Source organism: Echeneis naucrates, chromosome 12 (genome assembly GCF_900963305.1).
Source record: "Echeneis naucrates chromosome 12, fEcheNa1.1, whole genome shotgun sequence".
Taxonomy (NCBI): Eukaryota; Metazoa; Chordata; class Actinopteri; order Carangiformes; family Echeneidae; genus Echeneis; species Echeneis naucrates.
This window is the reverse complement of record NC_042522.1, coordinates 15,898,786-15,923,910: the sequence shown is the minus strand read 5'-3', so window position 1 is coordinate 15,923,910 and position 25,125 is coordinate 15,898,786. Positions and strand designations below refer to the sequence as shown.

Genomic DNA, 25,125 nt, shown 5'->3' with positions numbered 1-25,125 from the left:
AGGGGTAATCACCCAGCTTCCTCCTCTGCTTCTTAGCAGACAGCCGATGCTACAGGCTACCTCCCTTTGTGGCAGCGGCTTCCTCTAAATGTCATCACGTCCTGTGCCTACTCAGTTGTATTTTACGCCCCCCGATAATAGATCTTCAAAAATTTAAATCTAGAAATGAGTAAAATGGATTTATGATTTCAATCAGATTACTGAGATCCATGAATCAACTTTTTGGTTGAATAGCAAGGAAAGGAGATGACTGTGTGACGAGAGTGAGCAAATGTGGGCTGACAGAAGCTCAGGGGAATGACAGAAGAAAAAAAAGAAAAGAAAAGAGAAAAACTTTAGTGGTTTGTTCCGAGCCTTCCATTAGGAGTCCCGATGTTTTGACTCATGACTGCAGTTGTCCCACAGGAGTTCACACGAGTACGCTGGGAAAAGCGGCAACAAGGTGCAAAGTGGTTTATCCATTATTGTGGACCATTCATGGGGTCACTTTGGCTCATGTGTGAAAAGTCATGTGATTTGATATAACCTGCTGTGCTGTTTACCAAGCTGAAAAAGGGGACACGCCCTTATCAACCTTACAAAATTAATTCAGGAAGTTATTCATCCCAGCAAAGTGCAACAGCCAAGATTCTGGCTTCTTCTGCTACTTCGTAATTTCCTACAACAAAAACTTCCTACTGGTCAACTGTGGAAATCTTTATTTCCATCACATTTAATCGTGAAATCAGTATGAGGCCCCCACCTGAGGAAGTGGAAATGATTGTATAACACACAGGATATCTCAGGCTTATTGGCGCAGCTGTCAGATTGTACATAACTCAGCGACACAGCTTTTTTTCTTTTTGCTTTCCTCAAAATTGTCACATCCTACCAGGCAGGATCATGGGTTGCAGATACTTAAGCCTAAAACACCAATTAAGCCCCATGCACAACTTATATCTGTGGTGCATTAGATTGTCACCCATCACTATTAGGAGACACAAAGAGCCCTCTGGCATTCTGGAAGAATAGTAATGTTCTTTCTGTGTCATAATTACTGCCTTGAAAGCATCTCCTTCGTGCACTGACATAGAAGGCTTTTTACACTTCCTTCATCTCCCCAGTCCTCTCTCCCCAAGCTCTGCCTTTCTCAGCTCTTGTCTGTTGTCTCCCTAGACACTAATGAAGCGGTTTAATCTGGTAACTCCAGAGGAATTGTCAGCAGAGGACTGCATTAATTAAGTTCCTGTGTGTCTTTCGTTTTAAAATTTCCACATCTCTGGAATGGACCTTCGCACATAGACATGCTCACCATTATCATTACAGTTGCTTTGTGACAAATGCAGAAAATGGAGACTAAGTATCCGTGTGTTTGTTTCATGGCGACACGTTGATTAAATAGTGAAAATGAAACAAATGCAATTTAGTGGCGTGAAAAACTGAATGATTTCCGATTTGCAAACAGCACTCAGCTTCCAAAATGTAATATGCATTTGATTGAGGAAAAAAACAAAACAAAACTGAAGATATTCTCATTTAGTTCACCTACAAATTTATGATTACACATTGAAGGAAGTTGGTATCAGAAAAAAAAACTAAACAAAACAAACAACTGTCAGACTCGAACTTGTGAGGCAAACATGGTGAATAGCTTAGCTCTCTTACATCCAGAGTGTGACTTATGTTGAGCACCTGCTAACCACAGTCATCTGGTCTATTTATGCAGCAACTCCACTTTGATTTAGTCGTCGGCTCCCCTCTGATTCTTTATTTCTCTTACATTTTTTTGACATTTCCTTACTGCATTCGTCTTTTTTCCCCCAAAAAGAACAGCCGCCAAACAGCAATACTTCTGCTCTCATGCTTGCCAGCCCCCCCCCCCCCCCAATCGACTCCCAGGAATTCACGCTGTTAGCTTTTCAGAGTAAAGTGTGCCTCCATTTTATATCTCTTCTACGCCACGCTTGTACTTCGCTAACTATTCTGGGTTATAATTTAGCTTGCGTTAACTGTGCCTTCAGGAAATGTTAATGTCACAGCCTTTCAGATTGTGCTACAGTGCCTCTTCAAGACATCAGACAAGTGGAAGTGCTCGCTCGCGGGGTGATTTCTGGATAATGCCATACATCAGATTACAATCCTGCACTCACCAACAGTGAAGGTGTGCAAAAAAAATTTTTTTTTAAATACATTTCCCAAGAGCACTCATTAAATTGACTACCTGGCTTTTCTGAGCCGCTGCCTGAAAAGAGTGAATCTCATGAGCCACAGGTCAGAACGACACCAAATTTGGCAGGTACATGAGCCTTCATGTAGTTTGTGAAAAGTTATGATTCTTCAAATGCACAGGCCGAAATGTTAGCAGTTCTTTGGTGAAAGGAGGAAAAGAAAAGTGTAAAATATTATCTCCTTTTGGATCCGGGAAGTGCATCTGCCTGGCAGTTAATTTCACACTCTTTTTGACATTAATAGTTTCCACTAAGGTGGTTTTCCATTGCTTTCCTTGAGAAATTGAAAGCAGCACTTATACGTGCATGATTGTTATTTATCCTTGCGGTGTGATAAGGGCCTCATGCAAGATGCCCTATGACTTTTTGTTTGTGAAGTTTCAAGTTGCGGATATGAGAGATAGCGAGAGTCGTCTCCTTCCTGTGTTTGCTCTTTTATATCTATCTGTCTGTCTTTTCAATTCCAAAACATTTATGTGTTAAACTCACTTGCATTGAAATATACTCTGAAAAATACCCAATTTCATAAATATTTCCATGTTGCTCATTCAGCCTCTTGAAAAATCTCTCTCTCTCTCTCGCTCCCCCATCTATCACACACGCACACTCAACATTGAGAGGCCTCTTCAGGATGTGCACATATACACATTTGAGCGTAGTAGGGAATGCTTGTGGAATGCTTCCATTATACTGAAGACCCTTTTGAGAAAATTGCTTTTGTATTTACAAGTATAGTGTCACTACAGTTGCTGCACTGCATTGCTGGCATGCTGGGTAGCTTTATAACTGCTAACCAGCTTCCAGTCAGGTACACGACTGTCACAGGCCCTTTCAGGGCCACAGCAGACAGGTCCGTTTAGAAAGCACAGAAAGGTGCCATATTGCTGTAGAGTAAGGGAAGTGATTTGTTTATTTGCTGGTTTGTGATCACACAACTTCGCCAAGTTGAGTCTGTATAGAAACCCATGACCTTAGAAGACCAATATCCACCGCAGCACAACCTCCCCTCAGGGAGAGTGCGAACACACAGCACTTGCCACCCAATAGCCCTCAACCAATGCATTCTTTGGTCACACAGTGCCACACACACGTGCACACACACTGACACCCAGACGATTGGACACACATCCACCAACAGAAAGTAAAGGAGCAAACATAGCATTTGTCTCGCGCCACCAGCATGAAAATTGGACCTCTTCGCCAAGGTCACACCACCAGGTGTAGGGTATCCCCTGCATACACTTACAGTCAGACACACACAAAGAGGCAGATAGAGATGCAAACACACACACAAACACGCTGCCATGATAAGCTACTGGAGCTACGACCATAACTCATTTTTGCAAGGTAGCTACACGATGAAGTGCGGACACCAGCATCCATAACATACATGTATTATTTATGACCAGCTGCCCGATTTGCACAGAGCGATGCATGCAAATGTACACATTAAGGGGTGTATGCCTTCTTATCATGCCACTATTAAAATAGTATTGCTATAAGGTGGAGGCCCATCTTGTCTTTTAATGGCGTGTCTGCATGCGCAGCGCATAAACGCACGCGCATGTATGTGTTTGTGTGTCGAGGTACGAGTGGATCTTGTGCATGATTGCGCGGGTGCACTTAACTGTGCTTGCAACTGCAATCAGCGCTGTAAGTGGCCCACAGTTTCAAAAGTAGAGATTTAAGTGGGGACTAGAAAGGAGGTAGAAATGTTGTGAGATGAGATGTGAACCTGTGAAGTTGAGATGAGAATCATTTTGACTATTCCATACAGAAGACCAAGTAAACAGTGCGATAACCAGCTTTCTATTACATGTAAGAATAACTATGTGGTTTTATCAGACCCACGTCATGTGTCAGTGTGTGATGAAGCAGCACTTAGCATTTAGTATCGAGGACACTTGCAGTGAAATAAGAATATTTTCACGTTCACGCAAATGCTTCTTTTGCATTTATAAATCCTTATTAGAGCGAGCTGGGATGGTTTCTGTTTTTGGCATTTCATGCACTCACACTCAAATTTTCCTTATTTGGCCCTGCGTCTTGTGCATGAAAGTTGAATTTCAAGTCAAGACAAGTCAAGTTTATTTGTATAAATATCATATTCAATGTCTCAGTGAGCCCCTTAAAAGCCCCCAGTAGCAACAGTTCCTAATTTAGCTCAGGCTCCTTAAAGAAGACAAGGAAACAACTCAACGATAAAATGAAAGCAATAAAAAGCAAATGTTGTTAATGAATCTTCTGATAGCAGGATTAGTATTTGGAGATAAGGCCATCAAAGATGATGAAAAAAGAAAAAAGAATAAACAGAATCAGGAGAAATATGTAGATGTAAGGGGTGGTTGAGGTATTTTGTTTTATGTCTTAGTGTTTGGAAACTTGACTTACTCAGGTTTTAATAAATGAAACTTAACGGGCAAGCGAACATGAGCAGGAGCAGTCTCACATCACGTGTCAATGGGAGAGCAGAGGTAACAACATAATCCGTAACACCCATACAGAATTGAAAGCCCTCTTTCAATCTCGCCGTTTCACTTCACACTCACAAAGCAGCCGTTCTGGCCTCACAATGATTGTGCGCTTTCTAATCGCGGATGTGCTGATGTGTTTTTGCATTCCGGTGCGTATACACGTCTCAGGGACAGCGGGTGACAGACTTGCTCCCCATGTGTGGCCGATTGCGGTGCAAGCTCCAAGGACAAGCAGTGGAGGGTAGAGCGGGTCATTTGTCTCTTAAGATTGAACTCATCTCCCTTGGCCTCCCACAGACCACCCCCCCATCCCTCCTCTTTCCCTACACGCTGTCTTATTTTGAAGGTGAAGAGCATTTCTCTCACTGTTTACATGTGTACATTTCGGCAGTTCATTGTGTTTGGCGAATCTAGCACGGTTTATATCATGTATTCACTCAAGGACGAGTGTACACAGAGAACATTCAGATTCACACATATCTGCCGAGTAAAGCGAGAAATAATGATCCTTGAGATTTTCCTCCTTGGTCTGCTTTGGACATAATTCAAATACAACGCCTCCTGCGGATCTCTTGGCTTTTACATTTTTAAACATAAATCCAGAATCCTGTATTTAGAAGACCAATTCCCTTTAGTTTAACAAATACCAACAAACTTCATGTATTTTTTCTTAGATTTGGGTGTTGTAACCCCACTGCCTGTTCAAACTGTGGCATGTTTAGATGTGATTGTTTTGTTTTGGCCTGAGGGCAGTCTTGATAAGGTGTGCTGAAAGATATTTTATTTACACCTGAACTATCTCTGAGCAGATGCAACCAATCAGTGAAGGAGAAGAAATCCTCTGAATGTAGAAACAGAGAAAAAACAAACAGCCTTTTAAAAACACTCATGAATAGATACACCCCAGTTATCCCCTCTCTGTGGCTAATAAGCGAATAAAAAAATAACAGTAAGTACGAATTGGACAGCTGAGAAAATAAACCAGTGATGGAGCCGCCATTGCCGGAAGTGTTACTTCGTGTGTTTACTATTATGGGCAAATGACAGTGTCTCTCTTACATTTAACTATTATTTGTGTGCCAGTGGCCAAGTAATCCAAAATAAAGTGTCCAAAAACTGTCGTCAGCCATCCGTAGTTGGCTGAATAGTTCTTTTCAAGTGGGTAAAAGTAGCAGTTTCGGCCATCACAGCCTCAAAGGCAGTGTCCTCTGAATATCCATACCCAAACGTCTGCGCTCTGCAGGACAGAATATAGATGTCGGCAAAGTAAATACCCCTCTCATTATATTCAGCAGTCTACACACGGTCCTCTGTTTGCCACCATTGTTTGAATTTCATTTTGTTTATGGAGAAGGTGGTGAAGGTTATATTATTATTTTGACTAAACTGCAGGGTGCCATTGTGTGTATTTTTTTAATGATTCAATGCTATATAATGCTGTATATATGAAAGTATAAGTTAACTTTTAGGCTCTTGGTTTGGGAAATACATCCAGCATACCACACAAATGTCACATAACTGCATGTTATGCCCCCCCCACCCCACCCCAATCCTCAAAATCTAGGGTTATCTAGATCTATCATCTAACCATCTATTGCAACTCTTGGTTAATTGGTTCGGCTTGTCTAAGTGGAACTATAAACTATTCATTCCTAATGAATATAAATTAAAGAACTCATTAATAGGTTGGTAGCTATATAGCTATTTGTGAGTTTTGGTGTTGCTACATAGTCGGTGTTAGCATCAATAAGTCTTTACCTGTCCAAGGACGCTCTCCAAGTTCAGACCGGTTCACTGTAGCCCCCAACCTTTTCTCTATAAAGTCTTCTCTTTCTGAAGTTAGCCTCGACCTGTCTTTTCACTTCCCAAGAGTTCTTCACGTTAGCCTCTATTATGCCCTAAAGACATATTGTTGCTCAGAGTGTATTATAACCTCCAGGCTTGCTAATCCAACAATGGCTGAAGTTCTTGAGAAAACGGTTGCCGCAGTGTGTTTCAGAGAAGTGCACCAATTAACAGCAGCAAGCTAAACTTCAGCGTCGGTGACCTTAAGCATCACACTAGATGTTCCACCCTCGTAGAAAGGTTCAGTGTGAAATTCGCACCCTATCCTACTCTGACCAAAACTAACTGATTCCTGATTGTTGGTTTGCCGGTGAAGCTCTTAGAAGCCAGTTAACACAACACACGGCATATTATATTTATTCTTCATTTGCAATGTGATGCTTGAAGAACTGTATTAGATACACGCTATTTACTTCATAGTGAAGTGTTACATTTCCATCTAAAATTTAGAATGTCCCTATGCACGGATGTCAAAGAAGTAACAAACTAAATTATTCGTCTCTGGGAATACAGAGCACCCCGCGGGTTTAGAAATGAACTCTCCAGTTGCATTCAGTCAGTACAATACCAAGGTAAGATAAAAGTTCCCCTGACATGCTGTGAATTTAAAGCTGTTTCAGCGTTTATCAGAACAGTTTCATTTATAAATGGCGGGCTGAAAATCCTCAGCATTTGTTCTGGAACAAGAGATCCATTCATTCCTTACTCAGTGTTAACCCTTCTGTTTCCTGGCGGCTCTCAGAAATCTGTGTGGCCCTCTGATGAACTGTATAAGGGCCTTCACGCCTATAACGGGATGTGCTCGTGCTTTATATTCCACCCCCCTCCCTCTTTTTTTTTTTTTTTTTTTTAAGTCCCTGTTTTTTTCTCATGCTGCCAATCTTATTCCCCTCTTTTAGCAGTCGGCAAGGACCGTTAAATGATTAGTAAGCCCACAAGTGAATATGTGCAAAGCCTCTTCCACTCCATCGGATTAGTGAGCAGTAGGCTTAAACACACCTTGCTAAAGACCTTGTCACACACACACACACAAAGTGAGCAAATACATTCCAAAAACAACAAATTCAAACAATCCAGTTTTTAGATAGTGCTGGGATTCCTGCCTTGAAGGTTTGTGTCCGCACATGCATACAGACACATAGGTACGCTCATTCAAAAAGAGAGCACGTAGTTGTTCAGTCACACCCAGGATGCGTCTGAGCCCATCCTGTCTTCTGAGACGTAGCTCATCAGATAGGATTTTGCGTGTAAGGTCCAACCAATAAAAAGCCCAAATATTCTATTAGGAGTAAATCCTCTCTGTGGGTGGAGCCTGTGGAGTCAGATTAGGACTGAACAAACACTGCCAAGCAGTTGTGACCACCCTGGGACCACGGCTGAAAAGAAGTCCCCACAGATATGGGCGTGTCACGACGAGTGCGTGTTTGTAGGTGCACGTGCGCAGACAGCAAAGGACCCCATTGCCACAGAACGGCATTAGGTAGGCGGGGGGGTGAACAAACTGAAGCTCTGGTACTTGCTGCTCGGTGTAATGGGAACGCTGTGGTGTCAGCTGCAACGCACAACCTTTGTTCTGCCCGCATGTGCTCATGTGCGTCAGATGGTGTGTGTTATGTTTTATTTTGCCATGTCGTTGCTCTCTTGTAGTTGAGTTGTATAACTTTGCTCCACTTCTCTATTAGAGCACTCTCTCACACACACACACACACACACCTGCGGACTTCCGCAGCAGTGGAAAGGGGAGGCAGCTATTTTCAGTGATGGTTTTTAAGACATAAATATTCGTCCCGTTTTACTCAACTGTGTAGTTACTTGTTAGTCGTGAGCTCCATCACTGTGGAGTCTCTTGGTATAGTAGCTCTATAGCTCCTCTGTGTCCTGCGAGCACAGACAGCTGCAATGTTTTAAGCAGACCAGACATAGATTTCTATTGCTGACCCTAAGGCGGCTCATTAGAATTCAACACAACTCTCCTAAATCACCCAACACCAACCTCTCCCTACCTCTCCCACCGTACTCTCTCTTGCTGCCTGCTTTTTCTTTTTTTCCGCCACTCTTTTGCTGTCTTACGCGTTGGAAGAGAATGAATGCTTAAAGCAAAGGGGTGAACTGTTGGTCACCCATCATAACAATGACTATGTGAGCCGCATACGTAGCGATTCACACTCGCGCTGTTAACTGGCAAAACCTGCAAAGACAGCCACTCCTGCACAACTGCATCTGCGTGCACACGCATGCCCACTCGAATGTGCATTCCCACACATTTGGAAAAGCTGAATATTTGTGACATTAATATTTAATCAGTTGGCCCAAATTTGAAAGGGGTCTCCCGCCTGCCTGATGAAATTAGAAATCTCTATCATCTAAGTCAATGACCGACGTTCACCTTCATTCAAAGTGAGTTTTTTTTTTTTTAACCCCCCCACCCCCTCTCTCTCTCCTAGTGGTTATAAATAATTATAATGTTTCATGTAACAAGTGTAAAAAGCATATTGAGTCTCAGAAACACACATTCACGTACACACAGATGTGGTTGCATGGTTGGGTAGAAAACATATTGTGATGTATTAATTGCTAATGTTAGCTGCATTTATTCATAAGTTGGCAGTTGTTTAAGTGAAATTTTTGCCGACACGTGCGTGTGCTTCTGTGTTGGTGTTATTGTCCCAGGCTAATTGAGCAATTCCACAGTGAGAGCAGCAATGTTTAAGGTCACGTAATGATGTGCTCTCCTGGAGCAGTTAGAAAGCCTCCACGTTCATAATTACTCTGTTTTTATCTCAGCAGCAGCTACAACTACTCCAAGAGACATGCGCATACAAGCAAATATTGTCTGTTGATGCACCTCCCACCAAATATATGAGAGCGCTTTATCGTGTGCACGTGCATTCATTGAAATACTGCTTTTCATTTCTCTTCTTTGGAGTTGAGCAAAACCGCACTGAGGGTGTGAAAAGGTTTCTCTGGAAAGACGCATTAAGCCTCTCATAAATCATTCGATTCAGTTCCATCTTTGAGATGCACAAGTGCCTATTTGGAACATACTGTAGTTGTACAGCTTTGTGTGCAGGTGGTTTTAGTTTATCAGCATCAGTATTCATTTCTCTCTTTACAATGATCTCATATTAAATTAAAGGGCCTGGTGTTGAAAATGTGCTCAGTGCTTTGAAAACCTGTGTCTCTCTGCATTTGTGCATGCATGCATGCATGTTTGCGCGTGTGTGTGTTTGTGCCCATGTGCTTGCATGCTTGATTGCACATGCGACTTGAACAAACGCCAACACTGGTGGCCCTGTCTGTTTGTCCCATGCAGACGTTCTGTGAGTGTGTACCCAGCTCCTCCCAGCTCAAACATCGCTGGTCAGACTCAGAAACAGCCAGGGAGACCCCAGCCAAGGTAAGGTCCTGTCACCACAACGTGCGCACACACGCGCACACACACACACACACACACACAGGTGCATACATGTATGCATGCGTGCATTGTTCAACACAAGCTGTACACGCATTTTGGGGCTTTATTGTAATGAATGTGTCATCATGTGTAAACAACAAATAGAAGATGGATTTAAATTTATCTGTAACAAATCACGTTGTATCATAATTGTAAAGGTCCATAACGTATAAAGGTGGCATTTCTGTCTTTTTCAGTTATAAAGCAGATCTACAGTTCACATTCAAAAATTAGACAAAAAGACTGTAACTTTGTGATATCTCAAAAGCATAGCATCAGCTGACAGCCGACTTCTTCAACATTTGTAACACACTTATTTTAAAGTGAAAGAGATTTTCCTGGAACGACCGTCAGGCTGTACGCTGTAGGCTGTTAAAGGCCCCGGGTACCAGAGATGGATGACTGGTTGGATGGATGGCAGTTTTTCCAAACCAAAGACAAATATGTGTAATGTTAAATATCCTGGCATTAAATCCTTTGAATGTCCTCTCGTCTGTACATCCTACTACCTTCCATTCAGTGAAAACAAGAGCATGCTATGAACAGTGACTTGCTCACCTGTGGTGGGGATTATGCATCAGTGGCAGTGATTTCCATTACAATCTGCTTTCCCCCCTGCCTCGGCGATGGCAGTGGATTATTGCATATTATGCGTTACATTTTACCGCCAACCAGCAGCGATGGGACAACCTCAACTCGAGGACCAAAACACATGAGCTTTATCACACAGCAGAATTTGAGAAGAAGCTATTTGCTGAATATTGATGAGGGAGTCCTATTAAAGCTTGAGGTGATGGAAATGGAGAAGGAATTAGTGAAAATATGTCACTTTGAAAGTGCGTACCCATGCATTGGGCTTGCTATTTATATATACGTATATGCCAGTTCAGCAATTAAAGATGTTTATGCATTTATGTGCATCCGTTGGAAAGCACCAACCTGGACATCTTTGTGCGCATTCATCTGTTTGTGTCGGCGTACAGGATGTGTGTGCGTGTTTGTGTTTGAGAGGGAATGAGACAGATAGAGAGAGACAGCTTGCAAGACTCCTGCTGCTTTCTTGCTAATCTAATGAGCAGACAAAGCCTTTCGTCCAAGAACTGCCTGCCAATGCTCTTGCGTGGGAGGACATCATCATTTCCACCGAGAGGTATTTTCTCTCATTCCCTGCCTCTCTTTTTCCATCCCTCCATCAGAATCCCCCAGGTGTCCTGTGCAATCCTGCGTGTGGCATGAGTGCAGACAGGAGTCTTTTTGAAAGTCAGCCGCTAATTACAGAGTGCGTTCCCACCGCGAGATTGGGAGACTCATAAAAAAGAAGAAAAAGAAAAGAAAAACTGTGCTAAGAGGCCACTTGCGTCCCATTCTCAATGTGATTACCCCAGTACGACTCTTGAGAAGATTTGAAAGTCTGGGGACCTGACACATGTTCCTCTTGCGTTTGATCCTCACTCGCAACTGAAAAAGCAAATTAAGCGGCAAAGCGGCAAAAAAAAAAAATCCTTTTATAACCTTTCATTCACTTCTCTCAGATATTATGTCGGTATGATGCCAAGAAAAGGAGGTTAGAATTGAATTTTTGGAGCACGAAAGATCATCTCTGGGCTGGTACCTCAATTACATTATGGGAGCTTTGTGTACCCCTGCCTGAGTTACCAACATCATTTTCTCTCCCAAGTCACCAAGAGGCACTTACAGAATTCATGTTGCGTGGTTGTTTCATGCACAACCAAGGCACTACAATCAATACAAAACTTTAAACGACCTTAACCTTACCTTCACTTCTGTCTGAGTTGGTGCCCATTTTCTATCTTAAATTATCATAACCTACTCTATGATGGCACAACTGGTTAATATCCGTGGATAATCGTGTGCCTCTGACAGACTACAGTAAATTTTCATGGCTTAAAATGCACCATTCTTATAGGCGAGCATCTTGATGTCTTTCAGCTGTGTGTGTGTGGCTGTCAGCATAACAGGGGCCATCATACATCCTCTCCATGTTAAGTTAACAATCAGTGTGCAATATAGTGGGGTGCCGATGATGGCTTCCACTGATGTCTTTGGCCGCTGGCGATAGAGCTCAGCGGAACAGTTTGAATGTTGCATTACTGCCATTCTGCCGAGTGAGACCATTATACACATTATGTACAGCAAAGTAACACACATATATTCACACACAACCTCAGCCGAGTCAGATTCTCACACGGCTGCACCTGCACTCGTATATGCATGGGGAAAAAAAAAAAAAACAAACAAACCAAACCAAAAACACTGTTTGACATGCAAGGAGAGATTTCACAGTGCAGTCAGTCTACGTGTTGAGTTAGAACAAGGAGACCAAAAAAAAAAAAATGTTATGTGCGCCAATACTCCCCTGGAGCTCTTCTCTGTGATGATGTATTTGGGTGAGAAAAAAGGTAGAAGTGGGAAGGTTCGGATAAAGCAGTGCTCCAGTTTTGTTTTTTGTTTTTTCCCTCTCTTATGTGTAATATGTGAATGTGCTTGCCAGTCTCTTGCAAGCATTTGGCAGAAAGGAGCTGTGTTTAAATTCCACGAGTATGTGTACATGTGCATTGGAGTTTTAAGTGGCATGATGGCATGTTGTATCTCTGCGTGTCATTTCATGTTTGTGTGAATATGAATGTGTGTGTGTGTGTGCGCATCTGTGTACAGTGTCATTCGGACAAACACAGCCCAGGGCCAGTTTTCAGCGACAGTGGCTCCATACGCGCCAATGATGTCCGGAAAAATAGCGGTAGCGACAAAGCTGCCTAATGTGGGGGCAAAAAAAAAGATAATGCATGACTTTAATCAATCGGTACATCCAACCAAATGGCTTTTTAAAAATAACATCAACGAAACATGCAAGGTCGTGAAAGTTTGAAACGCTCTGTCAAAAATAGTCCAGTTCCTCTCCAGTTCCCGCTCAAGCTTCTTGTTTTCTTTTCTTTAATAGCAGCATAGTGTCATAAGTTTTCTTATTTTTTAACTCCATATTAAGTGAGTGCGTTTTATTTATTTATTTATCTTTGTTTTTGCTAAAACAGCATTTTTTTGCAAGCATAACAGCACACAGAAAACTGCGGAGGCATCCAGCAGGGATTCGCCCGGCTCAACAAAATTTGCTCACTTGGCTCAAAGCCGTATATGCGCCCGCCTATGTTGGTTGTGAATGAGGCTGGGGTGTTTGAAATGATGCCGTTGTGAGAAAATCGCGCCCTAACATGAACTCCTTTTTGTGGGCCCTTCCTTAGATAGGAGCATATTTTACAGCAATGGACCCACACTGTGAGCGCCCATTCACACTTACTGCCAACTGATCTCACAGTCTAACCCTCCATAGGCAGGTTGTCGGGGCACTTTCACATCTTCAAACCCATAGACAATGGATAGGAGTATTTCCTGCCCAACACTATTGATTTTCTTCACATTAAATAAACCATAAACCTTTTTCTCGTAAAGCGGGCCATTAGCTGTCTATTAGTGTGCTTCACTGTGCTTGTGCTGCCAATTTACATATTAATGAGCTCGCTGTCCCTCTTACTTCCACATGCAGACCAATAACAAACATGCAGTCACCTGCCCACACATTTGACCAAGAGAGGACATCCTACGGTGCAGAAAAAAAAATAAATAAATCAGACAGACCAGAGGGGAGCCAGGCATTGTTAATCATGCAGAGGTGGGCCATATTGCTCTCTATTATCCATGGCTTCTTCTCTTGACCTGAGTGGAAGAACGGTTCCACATCATAAAAGGCCATCATATAGACCTTTTACAGTCCAGTTGATGGAGACTTTGTTGCTGGTAGAGGGTTGCTATTTTCCTCAAGGAGGATCCTGCTCTCTCGTCATACATTTACAATTTATTGCCTCTCTGAGTCACAATGATTTTACTTCCTCCCCCCACAAAATGTGTTTCACAGCATTTTTTGCATTTTCCCTCCTGTATGAGAAATGTCAAAACTGTACATGGTTACCTTTACTGCACCTTTCCCAGCAGCTTCCATCTTCCCCAGCACCCAGATGTTTGGAGAGAAATTGCCTGTTTTTTGTTTGTTGTTTTTTTTTTCCCCTGAGTTTTAAAGAACTTTGAGTTTCATGAGGGCTGGCGGTTGGATGAATATGAAGTCTGTTGCAATATAAATCATTCAAAACTACCTTCTGATAGATGAGAATATGGTTATATCACTGAGCACTGAGCATCTGGTGTTGAAATATCCTCAGTGATGGATGAAACTCATTCTTGAATAAGGATGGAGTTATTTTGTAATTTTGTATGTTCTAGCCATTGTGATCTGAATATCTCTTTCTCTTACACCCCTCCCTCCTTCCTTCCTTGTTTCCTGACTCCCCTCCTCCTTCCCTCCTTGTGCCCTACCTACAGAGGATGAGCTGCAGCTACCTGCTCTGCACTATCCTGCTCTTCGTGGCCGTCTTGCTGGCTGTCACTGTAACTGGCACCATCCTTTTTATGAATCACTACCAGGCCCCACCCATGTCCGATGGCCTCCCCCACATCTCCACCAATCAGGATGAAGCTAACGCCCTGGTCACCGTCGAGAGAGGCGACGGCTCTCGCATCAACATCTTCATCGACCCAAACTGTCCCGACTATAACAGTAACTTTTTGCGCCTGGAGGGCGTGCAGACCTCACTGCTCCACTCACTGACCGACCACGACTCTGACCTGAAGTCGGTGAAAGGGCAGGACCGCGCTCTGCTCGTCAATCTGGCTGAGGAGGTGGCCAAGCTGTCAGCCCATGCGGGGCAACTGAAAATGGACTACGAATCTCTACGCAGGGGGCAAGGTAGCCTGGGGCAAGATCTCAACACCCTGCAGACTGAGCAGGGACGCCTCATACAGGTGAGTCGCACACAAACAGACAGCAGACACACATGTGACTGGAAATAGATACTCTGAGTAGATATCTAATGCAATGGGTTGATTATCTGTTTGTTCTCTTTTGCCAAGGCTGAATTTAATTAGGCAGTGATTGGTTGAGCACTCGAGATGGATACATTGAATCTACTGTAAGAGTCACCTCTGAAGTAATGACTTTAAGTACTACGCAGCGGTGCTTGAGGACTGGATTGTGAAACATCTATCAATATGTATTGATTGCAAAACCACTTCAAGATGCAAGAAAGCTCATTGAACTTGGGAGTTTTCTCATTGCTGGGGTTCTACAGCCCCTTCCTTTCTCTGACTGCACAATGAAAACACAATCATTCACCAATCCAGCACAAACTCGACCGTGTTAATTTCCCTTTTCACTGTATGTGCTCAGCAAAAGCTAGATTAAAGTGCAAATAGGCCTCATGTTCCACAGAGTACAGCTTACTCAGTGTAATGTTTGAAGATGAGGTCACCAGAGACAAAATGCCCATCATGATTCAACACACAGACCAAGTTGCACATTAATGCAGTAAGATAACATAATGTTTCCCAAGCTGAATTAGGCAGACTCCACATTGGATGAAAACATAATTAGACCCCGTTTAGATTCACACTGTCCTCACTGATTTATTGACGATCCATTTCCTTGATGTGCGTGGAAAATCTTTACACTACATGTTCTTCATTTGGGCCCATCAAGCTCAGTCTCTCCATTCTGCAGTAAATAGATTTCATAGCTGCCAGCCGTACAGCTCAAACAACTGAATGTCTTCTACCCGTGCCAATCCTTTCTTTAAGCCAGACCTTTTTAGCTCGGGGTTCAACATTGTCTAGAAATCACTCCAAAAACTCGCCGGATTGGTGCACTCTGCCTCCAAGGGCTGAGAAAACCATGGGTGATGATTGGAGGACCAACAGAAGTTGAGAGGACTAGTCCCCTTCAGTGTTGTTAATGTGATGTAGGTGGAATGGAGCGTTGGGCACCGAAGCAACAGGGAGGTGGCACTGGCAGCCGAGGACCACCAGGTGATTGATTTTCTCGTTTGAGGCAAGGCATGTGGTGCGCATATCCGCTGTTTCTGCCTGACACTGTGGTGTGACTGTGTGATCTATGAGCCACCTGTGGCCAGGACTTCTGATTTATACGATGACACAGAGCTGACTATGGCACTGTTAGTAATGGCTCTGTGTGCATCGCAGCTTCACCCCTGCCACATAGACGGAAACGCTGAGGTGGGGAGCAGGACAGTCTGATCACTGTGGGTTTATGACCAACCAGTTTTGATTTTTCAAACAGCAAAGATTGAACTTTTTTATTTTTTTGAACAGCTCGCTAACTCAGATGGAAAAAGATTTTTTTTTTAATCAATTCAGACAATTTCAATCAATTCAAATGAACAGGGTGGTAAAAATGGCCTGTAAAATTGTGACATGTCGAGCTGATGGGTAGATATTGGAATAACAAACAGGGTAAGACATCTTGAATTCAAAAGCCTGTATTTTGTTCTCTTCCTAAATTGGAAACCCAGTACAGCAATATGGTCTGGCTGCAAGCATTACTATTCTCCAACTGTGGGTACCCCCTCCCTCGCCTTCTTTTCATTTCTTTAAACCAATCACAATCATCTTGGGAAGCTGCAGAATAGTGTCAGAGGGGAGCTTGTTTTGTTTGCACACGGGGAAGAAAGCACAGTATCACTGGAATGACTACTTCCTCGCTGAAAAATAAAAAAGGAACAACAAAAAGCGAATGTTAACGTTGTGATTGTACGACATCTTTATGAAAACTTGTCACTTTTAGTGTGGAGGTTGTTGAGGCTGAGCTTGTTGTTGTTGTTTCCTGTAGCAAATGAGATTTTGAACATGATTAACAACCAGGGGAGGGGGAAAGGGAGGAGAATGCCACTTGATGCTGGCAGGCTTTATATGCTCAGCCTATCCAGGGAGTCGGAGTACTGCAATTTAAATTTGGTATTACTCAAATTTGTTATTCATTAATATGTCTGTGTTTTCACTCGAGTCAGATACCCTTAAACCTCAGAACTGAACCCTCAGATTTGGAAACAGCAATGGCAGCAAGAATTACCCATCATTTTTAGATAAAATCTCAGACCTGGACACTTTTCCTGAAAAATCATTCAGATAAATGTCATTTGAGTGCTACAATGCTACCTTGAGCCAATATAAATCTAGTCAGAAAAGCATTAAATCCAAAAAAGAAGTTGAAACAAATCTAATCAATTTATTTCAGCACCTTTCAGAAGCCTCTGCAACCAAGGACACAGATTTTTTTGCATAAACGCGAAGCAACAATTAATGGAAATTTGTGCGGCCTTGGCTTCACATGGTGCATGTCAAGGTCTGAAAAGTGAGATGTATGCCGTTTACTCTGCTCATTGTTGACACTGTGCAAACCTACAAATGGGTTCCCTTAGATGGACTCTTGGGTTGCTATTTCCATTAAACTGGCTTGAACTCTTGACAGAGCTATGAATTAAACCAACAGCTGGTAAATATGGTTTTGTTGCAGCGGTCACTGACAGAAACATGCAGGACCCTAACCCTAATGCCCACTCGCCTCGTGTGAGCATAGAGGTTCTGTCATCTGCACTCATGCACTTTGTTAAAAAATGAAAAAGAAAAAAAAAATAATAAATAAAATAAATTAAAGGGCTTGATTTTCTATGTGAGAAGTGCAACTGACAAAATATAGCTCATATATTAAATTGACTTGACATTCAATTCTGCAAAAAGACCACAAGAAGATAAAGGCCTCTGGGAGGACATGACTTAATGATTTCCTTGAACCACAGTTCATAGTTTAAACTGAATCATGAGTCTGAGGAATATTAATGTTTCTGACAAAAACACCTACAGTCCGCTAAAGATCGAGGAGCAAACCTCTTCTTTTGTACAACACAAAACCGCGTATTGCCTCAAGATGTTCGTTCTGGTCGACACAAAGCTCTTTGAGGACTTCAGAGAGTAATATCGACAGAGAGCTTATTCAAGCATTTCAGCCAGGGTTGTTATACAAAACAAAAATTGAATTCAATTAAGAAAATGAGTAGCTTCAAAGATTTGGCACATAAAGTCAAACCAATAAAAGAGCATCATTGTTTAGGGGGATAAACAACACAGTAAATAAAGCGAAGGCAGAAATATTGTGGTCCGAAAGTATTAAAAAATAAGATTTTAATCTTTTACTAGAACAAACACAACACCAATAGGCATCTAACATGAGCAATATCCTTCTTTCCTCTTGTAGACCCGACAGAATGTGTAGCATACACACACGTGACCAAAACTCTCCAAGTCAGAAACTGAAGACCGAACGCATTGATGCAGGTGTGATTGACTATTCCAAGAAGGGCACAGAAGCTTTAAAGCTTCATTCCACCATTTTGTTCATGAATACTAATTTCCTTTAGAGAACTGGACTCGTTGCCCCCTATCTCTTTTCCTAAGGTAGGCTACGCATGGGCAAAATCAAAACCCTGATCAAAGAGCATCTCCGTGTGATATGAGACAGATTTGCTGTGAAAACATTCTCTTTATGTGTGAAGGTCCTGTCCATCATCAGGGTAATCTTTTATTCATTGTTCCTTTGTTTCAGAGCTCTCTTGTATGTCTCAGCTGTTTAATCAGACGGATGCAGTGAGGCAGAGGTTGACCTAACATTCATGTCAGGTCAAGTATTTATTTATTGGAAACTTAAGGACAACTGGATTGCAAAATCCAACGCTTTTATTATCAACCCCTTTGAAATTTGAAATGTAGAGTAGGCAATATTTTTGTCCAAATATTGATTTGTGATAGTTTTCAGTTTTGTTATTGGATATTTTTGAGTCCCGTTCAGGCATTGCTTATTGGTTTCAGAGAAAGAACACGCTGGGGAAACAATTAACAACCCAGAGACTCTTGAAGAGGAGGTGGAGGAGATGAAGATGTGAATCTGCATCGCAGCTGCCAAGTGATGAAAAAGATGGTGGGGTGCTCTAAAATGCAGGATGGGGATCTTTGAGCCGAGAGGTGGCTCGTTGTCTGGCATCTGGTGGTGTTCATAAGCATCACCAGCGTGAATTCACCGCTCTATTCCAGCATCTGGCAGGACTGAAATTTGGGATCAGCTATCACAAAATTAAGGCGACAAGTAATATAATTTCACATTTTTGTCTATTCATCTGGTGAACAGTCCAATACTGAAATGGCTGACTGAATCCAGAGGAAGACAGTAAATCCTCAAAGCTGAGATGCTGGAGCGAGAGAATGCTGCTTTCACAAATATATGTAAAATGAACGCTGTTGATTTAATAATTTCAGGTCTGGCAGAATGTCACTAACTAGAATTGGAGAGTAAATTTTACAATATGCAGATTGTGACTGAAAAACAAGAAATAATAATTTGTCTGTTTACAAGCGTTAGTCGGAGATGGGTGGACTTCAGTTTTTCTCAGCACCTTTCCAACCTTCGCCAAATATGCTGGAGGGTTTAAATTGTTGGAAAGGCATGGTGACTTGTGACTTCATGGCTCCGTTCACCTCTCCCATCTGCTCTCGCAGGGCTCAAGTTCAATGGAAAGCCTCTCCCTGTGAGGTGAAGATGTTCTATTGGGCAGATGGTGACTGAACGACTTCTGTTCTCTGACTTTACCCCACTGAGAGCCCAATGCAACACGTGATTTAGGCCAAATGAGCAGCACAAACATTGCTGTGAGCTGTAGCAGAATATTTCATGTCATGTGTAATGTTGTTAGGCTTCACAAAACATTACACAGGCTTTTAAAGCCCTATTAACAACAACAAAAAACTGATTTTAAAGTGCATGTACAGTGCACATTACTGTGTGATTTAAATTGACGTTTGACAGAAGCATTATTTCAGAAAATTAATTCAACCCATTTTCATTAGTGGGACATGAATCTGTTAAAAGCACCCAAATTTTGGGCCTCGTCTCAGAGAAAGAGGCCCCTTTTGTTAAGTGCTGTGGTGTAACCAATGAAAAGGCTGCCTAATGAGAGAAAATTAGTCCATGATCTTAATGGATGTGTCAGTCAAGGCTTAGCATTAAGACCGCAGACACCCCTCTGCTTTTATCTTTCCCTTTGAACGTACACCAACAAGCATCCAGTGCAATGACCACACTTGGAAATAATGTTAACTGTGCACACAACAAAGTCGGTGATTTCGTCACATCAAAACCTTTAAAAATCCGTCCTACCCCTCCACTCATACACAAGCAAGCTGTTTGATTAACAACGATTCATTCACAAAGCATAAAACCAAGTTTCCTTTGCCGTCTCTTGCTAAGCTTCTCTGCACAATGGGTCGTTTCTGTTGTGTCTTTAAGCATGCGGTTTTCTTTGTGCCTGCATGCGGGCATAAATGTGTCATGTTGTTTGGGTGTGTGGGTTAAGGCTCCAGTGTCCATGTAATATGATTGCGGTGCAGCTTCCTCTGCCTCAGAGGTGTGTTGCATAGTTACTGAGGCCAGAGAAAGGCCGGTGGAGTTTCTCTCTGCTCCAAATCCACCACCTGAATATAGCTGTTCAGACAAACCTTTGATGGGAGAGTCTGAACCCCTTATGCATGACTTTGAGCACCACTTTTTTTGTGTGTGCCTCAGAGTGCATGGAGGAAGAGCGAAATATGAGAGAGCTAGAGCCTTATGTGCAGGAGCAACACTTCTGAAACCTTCAAAAGTACCGTATGTGTAGCCTACATATGCAGCCTGACACCTGGCTGTGCATCAGTGTCGGCCAACTAGGGCAATATGTGAAAATGACCCCTTCCGAGCAGCACATGAAGGGCTGCAGGAAACAAAGTGACCACAGCAGATCATAGAGGTTACGCTGCTCTCTGCTAGTCCAAGCACACACATTCATCACAAGCCTCCCCACAGGGCTCTTTGTGTTTTGCATTTATACCCAGGGTGCATTATGGGATTGGAAGCCATGTGGTGTCTTTGCACCTGTGTGTTTCTTGAGGTCCCTAAAGGACTCTGCAGTACCGGTGGTTATATAGTGCATGCTGTCGTCCATTAACTGCAAATTAGTACATATAGGTACAGTATGTTAGTATTGATTCCAAGAGGTTACCACAATGTCATGAATAGATAGTTCCACCTTTCAAGAAACCTTCCTTTGTATTGCCCAACTTTTTTTTATTTATTTATTTATTTATTTATTTTTAAATCACTTTATCATGGGGTGATGCAGTTGCTGCTACTTTGAAAACTGTCCTTGCTGGTGTGTTCAAGGATGTTCTGACAACTAAGTTTGCAGCTAAAGAGCACTTTATGCATGCCCTAAACAACACCTCAGCTCCAGAAGATAAACGCTGAGAAAATGTTGGCATTGGGAAATAGATTTGTGGATTTTGGACTTTCATTGCTGTTTTGTTCATTGTTGAGAACATCATTCTTATGATCCTTCCTTCATTGGTGTGTGGTGAAAAAAATAAGAAATAAATGTTTCAGATTGCTGATCTGGATGTCATATATCTTTCCGGACAGGAAATGCACTTTGGGCAGCTGCTCAGGGGGAAATACGAAAGAACAAATATGAGCAAATCATGTGTCTCTCTTGTAGTTAAGACATGATGAAAATTTTGATGTCTTCTGAATGTTACTTCTGCTACACTTGTACTTACACAAACATGTTTCAAAATAGAAGGCGGGCTGCTCTCCTATACGAAATGACAGACTACTTGACAAATGTAGCTCCTTTGAATCAAACATCATTTGAATTCAGCGCAGGCACCAACTCTGCCACTGACAATTTAATTTAACGGTTATAGAATAAAATAAATGCTCACCATTTCATGTCTCAAAATTGAGTTTGATCTGGCGAAAATTTGAGGAAATCACAACTTCAAATGTCATATTGGTCTGCTTTATAAATGTAATGAAATAAATGGAAAGACCCATCTGCTGGAAGATTTTAAAAACCCTTGGTGCACTGAGAGAAATAATCACTTAGTAATGCGGATAAAAGAAACAAACAAATGGGGATAATTACAGTCTTAATGGCTTTAACACTGAATATGTGTTCTTTCTCTGCCTCTGTGTATGTGTGGCAGCTGCTTTCAGACAGCCAGATCAACATGGTGAAGGTGGTGAACTCAGTCAGCGACGCCCTTAATGCCATGCAGAAAGAGAACGTGGGGCTGAAGGCCCGCGTCAAGGCCGACTTGCAGAGAGCACCAGTGAGAGGGGCCCGTTTCAAGGGCTGCTCCAATGGTAAGAGAAGCATTTTGATCTTATGTTCCTGTGTGAAGCTGGACTCTCTCTCTCTGTAGACTTGTCTGCCTGATATTCAATGTTTCCATCTGTTTCTGTATATGTAATTAATTCAGACGTCCCTGACCTGCCACTCCATTCTACTTCGTGTCCTGATCCCTTCCCCCGTTAAATGCATCTTCGCTACTCTGTAAAATTATATTCCTGCGTGGTCTGTCCGTTATCCACCTTAGCACATATTCATTGAGCCCAGCCTCTCCTGCTGATATCAGTATGCCTCCCTGGGCTATATCTCATCCACATTATCCCGTGGCCTTGGTCGGGATGAGGATTTTTTTTTTTTACTGTACATAGCATATGGCTTGCATGTCCTTTGCTCTGTGATTTTGAGAGGCAGAGAAGGCCCCGAGGCATCATCCCATTGGAAGGCTTTTAACCAAGCACAGCGTACCCTATGTCTTTCCCCAGTGCATTTGCCTTCCATAGGTAACCAAGAAGCTCAGGAGTGGGGGCCATTCATGCATGACATACGGTGTGCATAACAGAAAGGGAGATTCTCTCCCGCTTCTCTGTGGGAATACAGTAGAAGTTTCAAACATCTGCAACTGTTGAGGCGTAAGCATGTACTCGGAATGGTATACAAGACTGGGGAAATATATTCAAGGTGCCAGGCTGACTTTTACTTGAGGGCAATGTTGTTTGATACGTGACAGAGAGTTTTATTAATATCCTGTCTTACACACAGTTTAGCCCTGTGGCATCATCAGCCTAATTGATGCAATTGAGCAATTAACTGCCACACCTGCTACCTATCAGATGTTGTCTGCAAAAAATTCCACCTGCACTAGACAATGGGCCGAAAGTAAAACTGAAAGCTTGAATGTGTCTGTCTGAAACCGCTCCTCTCTCTCCTCATTCTCAACTCTTAACATCTGCTGCTTTCCAGATGTTTGACCATACATGTCTCATTCTTTTATAAACGCCTTCGCTGACAATCGAAAGAGGGGTCAAAGGGCAGTATGACTGTTCACGCTCATACTTACACCTACAATCTAACCCTAACTGGCACGTCTTCGGACTGAAGGAAGAAGCCCATGCAGCCACAAGGAGAATCCAGAACTGTCTTAGTGTGAGCTGACAACGCTAATCACTTGAGCACTGTGCCGTCTGCAACATCCATTTTTCAAATTGAAATTAGTCTTTAAGCCCACGAGACAACCACTAACTAACATGCCATGTAAATATGGCACATCAGCAGTGCAAAATTGTATTAGAATTGAATAGAAAATCCACTTGTGACCAAAAATATTCCGAAAAAGTGCCGGTTGTCAGTGAAAACAACCCATGACCAATATTGGTTATCTAAAATTTGTTCTGATAAAACTTTTCCTCAAGGGTGGAAGGACGTTTATAAAACTTGACATAAAGGAGATTAGTGATTCTCAAAGGACAGTGCGGTCCACTAGTAGCTCTATGCATCATGTAACACTCCAGATTTTTCCTGCCTCAACAGTTACTTGAATCTTTGCTGAATTCTGGGTGGCAATAAATAATAAATCAATCAAGAGAGAGAAATTATCCCTCAGATCGTAGAGGAATTGTTATCTCACAGTAGGTATCACAGCCCGATTGTGGAATAATTTCTTTGAGCTTTACTTTCATTTGTTATCTCCTGGCTATATAGGAATGACACCGACAACAGAGACGGATAGACTTTTTGGTTCCCCATTGGTATGGAAATCATTAGTCAATTTATGAGCTGCATAACATTTCCTGCCTTATAAGCACAGCGTAAGGGGAGAACACAATTACAATAACACCTCACAATAAAAATGGCTGCAGTCTTAACAGAATGAGTCTCGTTGGTAATATTTATTGCCCGGCTAATGTTTTGCATTGTATTAGACTGCACATAGTGGGGACAGCGTCTGATGAAGTGTCCTTAATAAGGAATAATTATGTACTTAAACTCTATGTATTTTCAGACTGTATATTGTAAAAATGTACAGTACAAGGTTGCACTGATGATTGCATCGGCCCTGTTTTGGCCGTTGGACTGCTCCTGTTCTCATTATTTCACAGAGGTTGGAGCAGGTGTCTGGTTCAATCAGCGGCTGTATCTGGAAGGGGTTGCAACCCATTATTAATGTTTTTTTGGTACAAACGCAACACTCTCAGTTGCAGCAGTTTTATATGAGGGAGAGTTCCTTTGTGTGACTAAGTTTTATAAGGAATATTCATGAGCACTTCATTGGCTGTGAGGTAACCTCCATGCTCCCGGTCTCAATCCACTCATCTTTCTGACGAGAAGGGGAATAAATGTATCCTTATTTATCTTATGGATCTATATGTGCGCTCTCTTGAGAGTCTCCTATATACTGTACATGTATTTCTGTATGTTGCCTAAGGATGACAACGCGCAGGAAGGAGCCTTCATTTTGAAACTAAATTGACATTCACATTTGTTCTTATTGGTAATGCTCTCCGTGTCGCTCCGTCTGTCAGGGATTCAAAGCTTTTTCCCTTGGCTAATATTTGTGAATAGTCTTCTAAAACAACAGGCTCTTTTTACGCACTCCTGTTCTTACAGCCGGTATATCACACATGGCAGGTCATTATAGTGTCTGGGTATTCCACAGGCAAAGGAAGGAGACGATAACAGCTGAATCTCCTGCAGCTTTTCTCGCCATTTACAATGCCTCCCTTTTGTTGCTCAATCTGTAGATTTTTGCTTCAGCAAAGGGCTGACGTTAGTTCATTTAAGACAAATATTTAAGAAATTAGCGCCCAATTAATCTGCAATCCAGCAACACTGGCTCTCTTGTGTGTGTATACATGTCTGCTATTTGAGAGACGTCTCTTGCCAAACATTCAGCACCAAGGTTCAGCACCACGGACAGAGCCGCACTCTTTAGCCATCTCTTGGTGATGACACACAACAACATAGAAAACTACACAAAACTACAGCAAGCATTAAAAATAAATCAACTAACCACACAACTG

At 42.3% G+C, this 25,125-nt stretch overlaps 1 protein-coding gene across 1 annotated transcript in view; it reads left to right on the top strand.

Annotated features, from left to right (window-relative positions):
• fibcd1b (fibrinogen C domain containing 1b) overlaps window positions 1–25,125 on the top strand; it is an 85,042-nt gene that overhangs the window by 11,961 nt on the left and 47,956 nt on the right. Inside the window, exons 2-4 of the mRNA XM_029515023.1 lie at window positions 9,840–9,923; window positions 14,370–14,849; window positions 21,963–22,122. Of these exons, the coding sequence (XP_029370883.1) occupies window positions 9,840–9,923; window positions 14,370–14,849; window positions 21,963–22,122 (724 nt within the window). The remainder of the gene's footprint in view (window positions 1–9,839; window positions 9,924–14,369; window positions 14,850–21,962; window positions 22,123–25,125) is intronic.